Consider the following 14,354-nt stretch of genomic DNA (forward strand, 5'->3'; position numbering starts at 1 on the left):
AACCAGCTCTGGGGATGCAGGCATGGTTAATTCCTAGACATCCTCCTGGTTATCAAGCATAAGGAAAGGTCACTGCCTCACAGATGATGTGCCTGAAGTTCATTAAAGGTGCCTCACTTCTTCCAGGTCGCTCACATAGAAATTCTGAAAAGAAACTAAAAAAGAGACACTCCTGACGCCATAGCAGTGCCTCCCCAAGACTGGGCTTTGGAACCCCAGTCCCATGAGATGGAACTTTCCAATTTAGGGAAGCTCAGAATCCACTCTTTTCCTCGGGCACCTAGCAGCATCCTGCAGAAACACTGTTACCTTGGAAACACTTTGGAAAGTGCATCCCCACTGCATGCAGACCTGCACTTTGCGACTCTGACCCCATGGAGAAAAAACTCGATGCTGGGCAACTCCCTGGAGAGAGTTCCTCGGTGACCCTGTCAACCACCCACAGCCACTCCTGGAAATGCTCTGGTCTTTCTAGGGAGCGACTGAAGTTCGAGAAATGTCAGAAAAGGAACAGTGTTCATCACAAGGGAGCTAGCTCCAATTTCCGCTTGGCTCAGCATCGTCGGTGGGAGACAGGTGGGAGCCCGGAGAGTGAACGTGAGGGCGTGAAATGAACACGGAGCCTCGTGGAAGGAAGGAAGGGATGTCCTACTTGCAGCAGCATCCTCGGGCCTCAACCTGTCAGGCAGCCTGCAGAATGAGAATTTACGTGTGTTTTCAATTTCTCTGACAGAATCTGTTTGGATTGAGGACGGCTGTTTAAGCTTTGAAATATGTGTTCCATCAGAAATGCTGGAATCACATAGAAATTGCTCCCTTCGTTCTGGGAGCCAAACCCTGACCAAAGGGGCTTGGAAATCCCGGCAAGGTGCTCTTTGGTTATTGCTCATTCGGAAAGAAAAAGCCATTTCTCTAATGAAATGCAGTGTTGAGGAACTGCCAGAAATAGATGCTCCCTATCTGCCTTCCCATATGGTAGCTTCTTTCTAGCCAATTAACTACCAACAAACTGGGGAAGCGCTGTAACAACAGGCACGCTGGGCTCCGCCATGCTCCCCCAGAGAGCGTACTCCCAGGGGGACGTGGAAGTTTCTGGTCCTGTCTCAACTCATGAAAGCCCAGGAAGAAGCCTGCCTAACCCAGACATCTATTTGCAAGGCCATTCTGGTTAGCTCTAGCTAAGCCCCCAGAGTTAAAACATGATGCGTTTTCACCTTTCGGACAAATCCTGTTAGTTCATTCCCCCGCTTTGGCTTTTAACCATTGTGCATCATGTAGAAGGGAAATATCCAAGGCCTATGAAAGGCTGGTCTTCATGAGTTTGACTAATGAGACTTATTTCTGCATTAACGCCATGCCGGAGACAGTTTTCTGTCTGCAAGTGTAGTGGGTATTGGGTTTTACATTGTCTGAAAACAAGCAAGTTACACACAGTCTTGTTTCAGGAACTCTTGCCCCAAAGATGAAGCTAATCAATAGTTTAGCATCATGTGTATTTATGCTTTTCTGCTCAAAAGTCAATATAAAAAAGAATATATATGTATATGTGTGTGTGTGTATATATATATATGTATATATATATACATATATATATAACTGAATCACTTTGCTGTACGCCTGAAACTAGTAAATCAACTATATTACAATTTTTTTAAAGTCAATATAAAGCCACAGAGAAATGGAATTTCCTACCAAGTGGTTTCTTTCCTAAGAATTTCACATTAATTTAGAGTCAGTGAGGTTTGTTTGTTTTTTGACATCCCTTAAGAGATCTGAGATTTTGTTTATTTTGTTTGCTGGGTTTCATTTTGTTTTGGGGGGGAACCACTGCAGGGAGAGTTGGACAGAAAGGCAACTGGTGAGCTCAACCTGTTTACTTTTAGCAGTCTTATAATTAAAGTGTAATATGTCTTTAACAACACAAAATTAATTAAAGTAACTTCCAGTTAAAGCTACTGGGAGGGCATCATAATGTGAGAAGATGATAATATCTGCGATTTGCATGGTCTAGTCCATGCCAAGTGCTTTACAGTGAGTAACTCTCACAGCCATGTCTCTGGTCAAGGGCACTGGCATGCTATACAGTAATGGGGAAACCCAGTCTCCGAAAGGTACGATTCTTTGACAATGTCACACAGCCAAGAGGCAATGGAGCTGGAATTCAAGGGCAGTCCTACAGGCATCTAAATCAGTGTGACTCCCTAAAAACTCAATGTTGAAATTCTGTTAGCATGTTGGTTCTTTTTGCTCTTCGGACACCACTAGACCACAGAAATCTCCAGGTATGGCTTTAATACCACGGATATGCCTATGGCTTGATCTCTATGGCCAACCCTAACGATTCCCCTGAACTCTGGACTTGAATGTCCAACAGATATCTCCAATGTAGTACTTCCATCTCAGTAAATGGCGACCTAGCTGTACAATTTCATATCCATCCCATGACAAATCTATTGGTTCTGCCTTGGAAATACACCCAGAATTCAAGGACTTCTCTGGGGCAAGCCTCCATCATAGTTCACCTATTTGCAATAGCCTCCCAGCCAGACTCCTGGCTGGTCTTGCTATACAACAGGCAGAATGGTTCGTGTACCATGCAAATCAAATCATGTCCTTCCTCTGAATTCTGTATCTGTACCTGGCCCTCCATGACCCGGAAGCACCCTGTGTCTCCCCTTCCGGTACAGGAAAAAGAAAACCAACTTCAAAACCCTCACTCCTTCCCCAGGCACCACACACCCTGCAGCCACTCACCCCTGGGGGCCCCCAGCTTCACCCGAAGCCTGCTTCCCCACAGGACAGGTGCTCTTGTGGGCCCCTCTGCTGAGGATGATCTTCCCCTGGCTGTCCCCGGGGCTGGCTCCCGCCCCTGTCGGAGGGGACTCCCCTCACTGCCTCTTCTAGGTCAAAGATATGTGAGCATTCTTTGTGTTTTTTGTGTTGTTTTTTTTTCAAATCTTCTGTAAAGTTGACAATTTCAAAGTACAAAACTGGTGAGGAAGGACATAATTCAAACCCACCAGGCTAAGAACAAGGGACTTAAAAGCTGAGCCAGGGCTTCCCTGGTGGCGCAGTGGTTAAGAATCCGCCTGCCAATGCAGGGGACACGGGTTCGAGCCCTGGTTCGGGAAGATCCCACATGTCGCGGAGCAACTAAGTCCGTGCGCCATGGCTGCTGAGCCTGCGCTCCAGAGCCCACGAGCCACAACTCCTGAAGCCTGGGCACCTAGAGCCCGTGCTCCACAACGGGAGAGGCCGCTGTAATGAGAAGCCTGCACACTGTAACGAAGAGTAGCCCCTGCTCGCCGCAACTAGAGAAAGCCCGCGTGCAGCAACGAAGACCCAGCATGGCCAAAAATAAATAAATAAATAAAATAAATTTAAAAAAAAAAAAAGGTGAGCCAAACAGAAGCCCCAATCTCACATGACAAGTACCTCCCAGTCACCAGAATCAGGTTTCAAAGGTTCCACGGGGTAGCAACAGGCTGGGAGATCGGTCTCTCTTCCAATTTACAACATTCTTCTTGAGGACTCTGTGCTTGTTTCATTTTTAAAAATAGAGTTCTGGGACTTCCCTGGTGGTGCAGTGTTTAAGAATCCACCTGCCAATGCAGGGGACATGGGTTCGAGCCCTGGTCCGGAAAGATCCCACATGCTGTGGAATAACTAAGCCCGTGTGCCACAACTACTGAGCCTGCGCTCTAAAGCCCGCGAGCCACAACTACTGAGCCCACATGCCACAACTACTGAAGCCCGCGCACCTAGAGCCCATGCTCTGCAACAAGAGAAGCCACCGCAATGAGAAGCCCGCGCACCGCAACGAAGAGCAGCCCCCACTCGCTGCAACTAGAGAAAAGCCCGCATGCAGCAACGAAGACCCAATGCTGCCAAAGATAAAAAATAAATAAATTTATTTTAAAAAAATAGAGTTTAAACCCTCCTACACTCTTAGTGGGAATGTAAATTGGTACAACCACTATGGAGAACAGTATGGAGGTTCCTTAAAAAACGAAAAATAGAGCTACCATATGATCCAGCAATCCCACTCCTGGGCATATGCCCTGAGAACACCATACTTTGAAAATATACATGTACCCCAATGTTCACTGAAGCACTATTTACAATAGCCAGGGCGTGAAAGCAACCTAAATGTCCACTGACAGAGGAATGGATAAAGAAGATGTGGCACGTATACACAATGGAATATTAGCCATAAAAAAGAAGAAAATAATGCCATTTGCAGCAACATGGATGGACCTAGAAACGATCATACTAAGTGAAGTAAGTCAGACAAAGACAAATATATGATATCACGCATAGGTGGAATCTAATTTTAAAAAATGATACAAACGAACATATTTACAAAACAGAAACAGACTCACAGATTTCGAAAACAAACTTACAGTTACCAAAGGGGAAAGGTGGGGGGAGGGATAAATTAGGAGTTTGGGATTAACATACACACACTACTATATATAAAATAGATAACCAACAAGCACCTACTGTATAGCACAGGGAACTCTTCTACTCAGTATTCTGTAATAACCTATATGGGTAACGAATCTGAAAAAGAGTGAATATATGTATAACTGAATCACTTTGCTGTACACCTGAAACTAACACAACGTTGTAAAGCAATTATGCTCCAATAAAATAAATAGTTCCTTTAAAAAAAAAACAGAGTTCAAACATGTAATGTTTGGTAAGGTGCCAACGTTTACACAGAGTGTTACAATAAATTTAAAAAAAAACCGCATTGGGCTTCCCTGGTGATGCAGTGGTTGAGAGTCCGCCTGCCAATGCAGGGGACACGGGTTCGTGCCCCGGTCCGGGAAGATCCCACATGCCGCGGAGCGGCTGGGCCCATGAGCCATGGCCGCTGAGCCTGTGCGTCTGGAGCCTGTGCTCCACAACGGGAGAGGCCACAACAGTGAGAGGCCTACGTACCGCAAAAAAAAAAAAAAACCGCATTGCTATGTTATATCATTCCAGCACCAAATGCGAATATATCTTTTTCCCAGCACAACTAGGATGGCAAACAAATAGTCAGGACTGCGCCGGTGAAAATGGAGTCTGGTTCATGTTTCCCAACTTAGATAGACAGGCTCCGCGCTCAGGTCAACCATTTCAAAGGTTAGAAGCTGAGTCTGATAAAACACTACCCACGCGAAATGAAAATGAAGACATAATATAATTACTTGAAATTCAATAGTTTTCCTCCTTGGGTTTCTCACCTGTTCCAGCTCAGCATCTGAATAATAAATACAATGAATACTGAACAGATTTCGCATGTGTTGATAATTTAAAGGAACCAATTCTCACCTAAGTGAAACAAACTGCTGGAAAATTTTCAGTTTCTGTGGCTTATTAGGGCCAAAAAAAATATGTATTGACATGTCTTCTCCTTTATCAAGTCGTCAGGAAATGTCAAATAGAGAACTTTAAGATTGCCTGGTTCTAAGGAACAGCAAACACTGAATATAGATTTGCTTCTAGCACACTTGCTTTTCCGTAAAAGCCACATGCACATCTGCATTCCCAGGGGATACGCTGAAAAACACAAGAAATCCACATGTCACATTCGGGATGCTTTTTATTTGCCATCTGTCCTTCTACTACACATTCCCTTAGTGATAGAAAAAGAGCAAGACGTAGGTTGATGTGCCTCATTACAGAACTCCTTTTCCATTATGTACTTATATTTATTTACATTAAAAAAACAATTCAGAAAGAATCCAGAAAGTTCAACAAATGTCTACAGCCTTTCGTTCTGGAAAATGAAACAAAAACAGTATTCTAAGAAACGTTGGTTTCACGTCCACATTCCAGATCTACTCATCTCGTTCATCAGATCACCAGGTAAAGTGGATGAAGTTCTACATTTGAATACAGCCAACACCTTCAGAATCCCCATCCACGTACTTCTATGAGAGAGTGCCACAAAGGGCCCAGCAGTGCATTCCCTGTGAGTGTGTCTGAGGCCCGGGGCCGGTGGCTACAGGTCAGGGCTCCAGGGAAGGCAGGCAATTCGCTCTGGCAGCGACGCTGCAAGCCCCCCATCCCGGCCTCGACCTGCCTGTCTGATGCTGGCCCTCTAAACCCCACGGACGTCTCCATGCTAAGCACTGGGGAGAGGACACAAGCCCTGTCGGTGACCTTGGCCCAGAGTCAACTCTCCCCTCCCCTTCCCAGGCCTCAGCTGGAGGAGAGGGAATTCTGTGGTTTTACTGACCTTTGGCTGGCTGTTCACTGTTGCATGTTCCCTTCTGAGGCTCCTTGTTTCGGCTAGCAGGGTGTCCTGGATTATAAAAATCCAGGCTACGACTAAGACTCTTTCAAGAGCCTACATGGGAGTTAAGAAGGGAAGTACATTAAGACTTTTTAGGACTGAAAGTCCAGGAGAATCCAGCTTCACTCGCGCTGTTCCATGGAAACCTCAATAGCGACAAAATGTTAGGATCCGTTACTCAGTACATAGGTGCTGTGAGTGAGACAACAAATTTCATTCTCTTACAGAACCAAAGATTACATTCTCTAGTATAGACTGACCTTTCCACCCCGAAGTGGCTATCTGATATTATTTGGGACGAGGCCAATTAATTACAGAAACGTATTTTCCATAACTTGTCAGCGTGATCTGACTTAAACTCCTTTAAGTTTTCAGTCAGGTTAAACATATCCGTATATTTTCTTGTATCCACTAGAAGTTTCATGGAAACCCTCTTATAGATAGGTTTTTATCCAGAATGAACATTTTTATTAGGGCTAAGAAACGATGGCATCTGACTGGGAGTTCTACGTCAAGGCCAAGAGGAGGGGTGGGGAACTGTAAGGTCACAGGAGAGTGTTTGGAGGGGGTCAGTGAGAAAGAGAAGGACAATGACAGGGACACGATGACAGCAGCCAACAGAGCAGACAACATCCCCCTCCCAAGGAGCAATCCCCCTTCCTTACTCAGAGAATCTCAATCTCATTCAGCGTAATATGCCTACGTAGCTAAATATTTTCCTTCCCAGACTCACACGCAGCTGGGGGCGCCGCGCGACAGAAGTGTAGCCAGTGGAGGAAAGCCGAGCATCTCGGGGAAAGCTTTGCCTTCCCGACACAGACAATGTGCCTTGTCATTTGTCTCTGCCTCTCTCTTTCTGCTTAGAAAGCAGATACCGGACCTGGCGGCTCAGTGACCATCTTGTGACTACAAGGCAGTCACCCAAAGGAGAAAGGGTAAGGATGGTAGGAAAAAACTATCAAAGACTGTGAGTCGTCGACGATACTATGGAGACAGTCCTGAGTGCCCACCTCCAGGTTTCTTAGGCAGCTCTTTGTTGTGTGTTCAGTTTTCTATTACTTGCAGACAAATGCACACCTGATACATCAATATCCAATGATAAGAATGAAAAGGATGAGGATGACTCAGTGAAAAGGGAAGAACAAAGACAAAAGTGAAAGGGCAAGGGGGATCAGTCTTACAGAGATCATCCAGTGGACCTAAGAAATACAACTTCCTTCCCATGGACAAGACAGAAGTCCTGACTAAAAGAATACACGTATCATAACGTTCGTTCAGTTCAGAGACACCCAATGCTCAAATTGCCTGTGTCAAATTTTACTCTGTCCTTCTGCGCTTTGATTGCTCATATGAAAGTGCATGCTTACACATTAAAGCTGGATGTTCTGGATCCTACAGAGAAGAGAATGGAACAGATTTAGAATCAATTTAGCATTTCTCTTGCAACCCATTTGGAGGAGTTCCCACAGAGAACTCGTCTGCCTCACCCTCTCGGCAGCCATATTTAATAGGATCTGAGAGGAAAAGTAAGTAGTAACACTGGATAGCCTGTTTGACTCTAGTATATGCTATTTGGAAATTCAGCCACTACGGCAAGCTGGCAGAATATAGGACATGGCCCTTGGAAAGCACTAGACTGATCAATATTTAAGAATGCACAGGCAACAGCAACAAATAAATGAAGCAAATGCGATAGGGATGCAAATCAATGATGGGTATGTATACCCTCAAAATAAGCATGAATCCCTTTTCGTGGCAGGAAACAGTGCAGCACTAAATGCTCCAACAGTTCATTGCGCAGTCCCAAGACGCTGGTCTTGCATACAGAAATGATTTCTTTATACTCAACATGACAGGTGACCCAATGTTGGTTCAGAAAGCAATGGATAAGCAAAATAACAGGCTGAGAACAGAAGCCAGCAACGGCTGGTCACGAATGAACCCACTAGCATACTCGCAGCATACTCACATTTAATTTTTATTTTCCAACAAAGTAAGTGCAAATATCTTTAGTCTGATTCAGTAACATAGCAGCCAAACCTCAGGAACCAATAAATAAGGACACTGACACGCCAATACCCCTTGGCCTTTCAGGCTCAAAGCTTCACAAACACCAGCCTTCAACAGAAGGGGCAAATGCCTCTCGACTCAGCAATTGTCTTCCATGTCCTTGTACAAACCATATTGTTTACACCCACCCACGTGCCCCCACAACAATTACTAAACTCATAACATAGCTTGAAACTCAAAAGGGCTTAAAGCTATAAAATGCCTACTCGCCAATGTATTTTTTTTTAAGTTTCATTCTTCTTCCCTTCCTTTTAAACAAAGCTTTTGTTTCTGCTGCCCCCAGTGTATGACCGTTCATTAGGATGACATATCATTTGTTTATTTCTTTTCAAATGACACAGTTGTGTTTTTCTCAAAGAAACTGCCATCTTGTTTCTAATTAAACATGATGGATTCAGGGTCTTGGTTTGCCATCTGGGCCATATGTCTCAGAACATCCTTTTTCGTGATGATGCCAAGAAGTCTCCTGGAGAAGAAACAAAATAGAGAAAAGAGGTCAGCCTTGCAATACTGACTCATGCCTGTCCCTAATCCCCAGCGCCCTTTCCACCTGGGCACACGGAGAGACAACATTTCCCAGCCTCCCTTGCAGATGGGTGGGTCCAACTGAGTGAGCTCTGGCCAATGGCGTGTGGGTGGAGGTGAGAGATACCCGTCCCGAGTCACCTGCACATTTCCTCTCTCTCCTCATCTGCCAGCCCAAGATAGAGGAGCCAGTGAAGGACCCTGAGGTCACAGAGGACTGAACCAGGAGCCACCAGATTCAAAGACCTGGGTTCTGGAATGGCTGTGTGGTGCAAAGCTCACACCTGCTGCAACTCACACTGGATGTGAGTGACGTGGGAGAAAAATTAACCTTTATTGTGTTCAGCCACTGAGATTACAGGCTTGTTTATTACGGCAGTAAGCCTACGATGACTAATATGCTCCCCTAAATTTCAAGACTATAATCAATTAAAAAGGGCTTACAAAAGCCATTGTCAAAACTTGACCGCACCGCAGAAATTCCAAGTGTGAGGCGTTTTAAGCATAAGAAATTTTAAGTACAAGATAACAATTGGTTCTATGTTAAATCTATCTTTACTGGAAGGGTAAAGTTTGACATTCATCTCTGACCATATATGTAAATTACCTGCTCTTCCAAAATTCCATGGCTTTCAACTTACAAAAACGATGCCACTTCCCAGGGACCCTGGTATAGGGCCACCTATACTGTATACTGCCCAACTCCAGGGAGCACCATTCACAAACACTACATCGTAAACAGGGCCCCTGGATCATGCCTCACTCTCGATTTTATTAAATACTTAAATAACCACCTGCTGGGGTCAAATCATGCTCCCTGGGGAAAGTGAAAGGTTTGAAAGACGGGGATGTTCGCAAGTTCTTCAGAGAAAAGAAGTTCCATCGCCAAATTAGTTTGCAAAACGCTGCTCACCATGTCTCCATCATCCCCAAGAAGAGGAGAATAGAGAAGTAAAGGATGGCAGTCTCACTCTGGAATACTGTACGGCTACTGAAATGGCAGGTTTCTACTCTGTATCTGGGTAAAATGATGATATACCAAAAAAAATCAGAAAACACAACTGTAATACACTGTCATTTATTTAATTAAAGCCAAACTATGAAACTCATCTCTTACTAATAGGAAGTGAACATGAAGAGGGGCCGCAAGTACACGGAGCAGTACTCCAGTCAGTGACAGCTGGTGAAAGGGACCCTGGTTAGTGAAACTGTCAGCCAGAATTCTCACTTCCTTGTCCCTGACCACACTGGATCTTAACCTCGAAAAAGCGACTGATTTCTTCTGTTAGTTTTCCCATCTATCACACCGGGGGAGAGAGCAGATACTACCTCCGCCCCTCCATCTTATAGGAGCATCTTCAGGTGATAGGAAAATAGCAAAAAGGGCCTTTAAAAGCATGCTAAACAAAAAGAATAATGACAATACAGATGACAAAACACTGAAAGAAAGGACCATGACTAACATGATAATCAAAAAAAAAAAAAAAAGATGGGGAAAAAATGTAGCAAGCACAAAAGAATTAGAAAATCAACATTTTGCAACCCCCAATGTAATAATTAGTTTAGCCAATAATTATCGATGGATTCCAAAACCATCAGGTAAATGGTTGCTGGACAACAGAAAATTCACATGGTCTCAAAGTATCCCTCCACAGATTACGTACAAAGAGAAAAATGTCCCTTTACTACAGAGGGCTCTGGCCATCCCCCCCTCATCTCAGTGATGGAGCTTATCACCAACAAAGTCAGAGAAGCTGACATTATGACATCATCTACATTGGAACACTGCCCGAAACTCGAAACTACTTAAACCAAATCAAACCATGAGGAAGCAGTCAATCAAATTCAGAATGTGGGACTACTGGTCTGGATTCTTAAAAAAAAAAAGAAAAAAAATCTGTGTCATAAATATCAAACAAAAAAGGCAGGGAGCCGTTCTAGATAAAAAACAAAAGAGGCAAAACAACCAAATGCGATGTCTGAACCTTGAAGGAACTCTGGACTGAAATTTGACATGAACTAGGTATTGAGTGATATACTGAGTTACCATTAATTTTGTGTCATTATGGCTCAGTAGTTATGTAAAAGAATGTCCTTAGTCTTAGAAGACGTATGCGTCATACATAATTGGCAAAACTTGGAAGCAACCAAGATGTCCTTCAGTAGGTGAGTGAATATACAAACTGGTCCGTCCAGACAATGGAATATTACTCGGCCCTAAAAAGAAAGGAGCCATCAGGCCAGGAAAAGGCATGGAGGAACCTGAAATGCACATCACTAAGTGAAAAGTGTAGCCATCTGAGAAGGCTACACACTGTGCGATTCCAACTCTAAGACATTCTGGAAAAGGCAAAATGATGGAGACAGTGAGAGGATCAGGGGTTGCCAGGAGGTTAGGGGAGAGAGGGACCAATAGGCAGAGCACAGAGGACTCTAAGGGCTGTGAAACTATTCCTGATGAAACTACAATGGTGGATACATGTCATTATACATTTGTCCAAACCCATAGGATGTACAACACCAAGAGCGAATCCTAATGTAAACGATGGATCGTAGTTTATGATAACATCTCAATACTGGCTCATCAACGCCAACAAATATAACACACAAATGTAAGACTTGACAGTAAGGGCAACAGAGAGAGGACCAGAGAGGGAACTCTCTACATTCTGCTCAATTATGCTGTAAACCTTAAACTGCTTGAAAAATAAAATCTATGAATTCGAGAACACAAAATTCTTAGGGGGAAGAAAGTGGTTGCCTGAAAGGGGGTGGGTGGTGAAGGTGGACAGAGCCAGGAATTGTTCCTTCCAGCTGTTTAGAGCTACTTGACTTTAACAGTGCTCACAGATCACTTTAAACACATTTCTGAAATTTATTAAAAGAACAGTAAAATCGAAGATGCCCCGTAAAACAAGATGCTATTATACTAAACCTGCCAAGCTGAGTCTGCGTCCTGATGGAGTTAGCTTGGTCTGCGGTAACAAAGCACCACAGACTAGGTAGGTGGCTTAACAACAGAAATGTATGTTCTCCCAGTTCTGGAGGCTGGAAGGCCAAGATCAAGGTGCTGGCAGGTTTGGTTTCTCCAGAGGCCTCTCTCCTGGGCTTGCAGACACCACCCTTTTGCTGTGTCCTCACACGGCCTTTTTCTCTGTGCAAGCATCCCTGGTGTCTCCTCTTTTTTTTTTTTTTTCTGCGGTACGCGGGCCTCTCACTGTTGTGGCACCTCCCACTGCGGAGCACAGGCTCCGGACGCGCAGGCTCAGCGGCCATGGCTCACGGGCCCAGCCGCTCCGCGGCATGTGGGATCTTCCCGGACCGGGGCACGAACCCGTGTCCCCTGCATCGGCAGGCGGACTCTCAACCACTGCGCCACCAGGGAAGCCCCTCCTCTTCTTTTAAGGACACCAGTCCTATCAGATTAGGGCCCCACTTTTATGACCTCATTTAACCTTAACTACCTCCTTAAAGACCCCACCTCCAAAGACAGTCATATTGGAGGCTGGAGCTTCAACATATGAATTCGGGGATGGGGCGGGGGGGACACAGTTCAGTCCATAACGGTCCTTCAACTCCCTTTAAAATCAAAAAGGAATAGTTAGAAGGCAAGCAGCTTACGCCTATAATACACCACTAAGAAAGCTGCGATCTTCAGAGAAGTGGAAGCACGTGAAAGGGTGAAGCACCTTCTCATCCGCGGTGGGAGGAGTTCCGTGGCTGGCGGCCACCAACTGGCAGACGCTCCCTCAGCTTAAAAGGCTCTTTTGTTCTTTCGGACATTTCTTTTCTACTTGAAAGCCTGGCTGAGGACACTGCCCTCCAGAACACCTGGGGAACACCACTCAAATTGGATGACGTCCATGTTCCTCGGTAGATGACAAGCTCCTTGATTTTTTGTTTTTTTAAACGCTTTTTGAGCCACCTCCAGTTCTCCCTCACATAGATGCTCAGTAAGATGCTGATGAAACCAATGCTGCTTTGAGAAAAAACGACTTAACACAGACACCCCTCCCATATCTATAAAGCCTGGGTTTTGTTCCCTTACAGTCATCCTGGAGATAGTATCAAAAAGTCAGGCACATGCAGTCCTGACAACCCCATCTTAAAGCTTGGTAACTATGTCTGAAAGTCAAGCTGGTTATAATGGCTCTCTGGGGAAATATGAATTCAGGGGCTGCCTTGGGTTCTGGCATAAATTGTGCCTGGCCTGCGACAATAAGTATCAGAAAAACAGAAAGTTGAACATCCTCCCAACAGGAGGCAGCATTAAATCCAGCGGGGTTTGTTAGTGGTATGAAGTGTCCTACTTGATATAAATCAAGTGTTTAAACTTCCAGCCCCTTTGGGTAGCAGTTCAAGTGAATCTGGGGAATGATAAACAGTCCATCTATGACCATGAACATAATTCAGATTAGAGCAGCTGGGCTCTTGTGAGAAGGCCACGCCGCCCAGGCCCCCAAGGCCCACCTAGCAGGGCTTGGTGGAAGCTGACACCATCTCCCCTGCTCGCTTTTTCTTTCTAGATCCTCTGTGGAGAAAATCCCAAATTCACTCTTGGCCACTGGAGGCTTCCTAGACTCCGGCCTTAGGGAGACAAAGACTTCCCTGGCTCCTGGTCTGCTTTCACGATCACCTGGGAGCCCAGGCCCTGAGAAATCCTGCAGACAACGCGAGTCAACGGTACGAGCTCAAGTGCTCGGCCTAGAGCAGGGAAGGCACATGGCGACGGAATACATCAAAAATGCGAGCTGGCTTGAGCCGTGCCTGCCCTGGCTCAAAGCCCGAGAAGATGAAAGGCCCCGCAAACAAGGATCTCTTGCCAGCACTAATGTATCAGCATCTGTGTTTGTTTAAAATATGTAGAGCGAGAGAGAGGGTGCGATTGTTTTCTCGCAGAACATTCGGAGCCAATTTCGACACCCATATCTTCACAGGAAAACCTCACAGGGCTCCGTGAGGTGTGAGCGGGCATTGAGGGCAGCATTTCCTGCCAGAACTGGAGATTCCAATGATAACTGACATTGGATTATTATTTTAAAGGAAAAGAGAAACTGCTATACACTTGAGACGACACGGGTGATCACGGTGGTATTTCTGCCGAGCGCTGGAAATTCAGGTTCATCGGTGGGCTTCAGCAGTTTGCAAAGTGGGGACCCCAACCAGCAGCAACCCCCGGGAGCTGGTTAGAAATACACATTCTCGGGCCCCCTCCCAGGTCGGAGGGATCAGTAGCTGCAGGGGGGCCCGGCACTCTGGGTTTAACCTAGAGGTTTACTCCTCTGGGGGATTCTGACGCCTGCTCAAGTTTGAGAACCACTGAGTTCCTTTAAAAACCACCAGCAGAAATGACCTCTAGCCTCAAACACTTATTTATTTGTTCCTTATTGATTGCCCCTCTCCATGTGCAAGAAATACCGCAGCTGCAGTCAGAGCTAAGAAAGACACTCGTCCCATCGGCTGAGAGTCC

General features: G+C 45.3%; 1 protein-coding gene across 3 annotated transcripts in view; it reads right to left on the reverse strand.

Annotated features, from left to right (window-relative positions):
- Positions 1 to 8,251: 8,251 nt before the first annotated feature.
- Positions 8,252 to 14,354, reverse strand: part of CLCN4 (chloride voltage-gated channel 4) — an 80,226-nt gene continuing 74,123 nt past the window's right edge. For all 3 annotated transcript variants that reach the window (XM_081221952.1, XM_081221951.1, XM_081221950.1), the window contains one exon: positions 8,252 to 8,825. In XM_081221952.1, the coding sequence (XP_081078078.1) occupies positions 8,735 to 8,825 (91 nt within the window). In that variant the 3' untranslated portion in view covers positions 8,252 to 8,734. The remainder of the gene's footprint in view (positions 8,826 to 14,354) is intronic.

The sequence above is a fragment of the Mesoplodon bidens genome (genome assembly GCF_964165515.1).
Source record: "Mesoplodon bidens genome assembly, chromosome: X".
NCBI lineage: Eukaryota > Metazoa > Chordata > Mammalia > Artiodactyla > Ziphiidae > Mesoplodon > Mesoplodon bidens.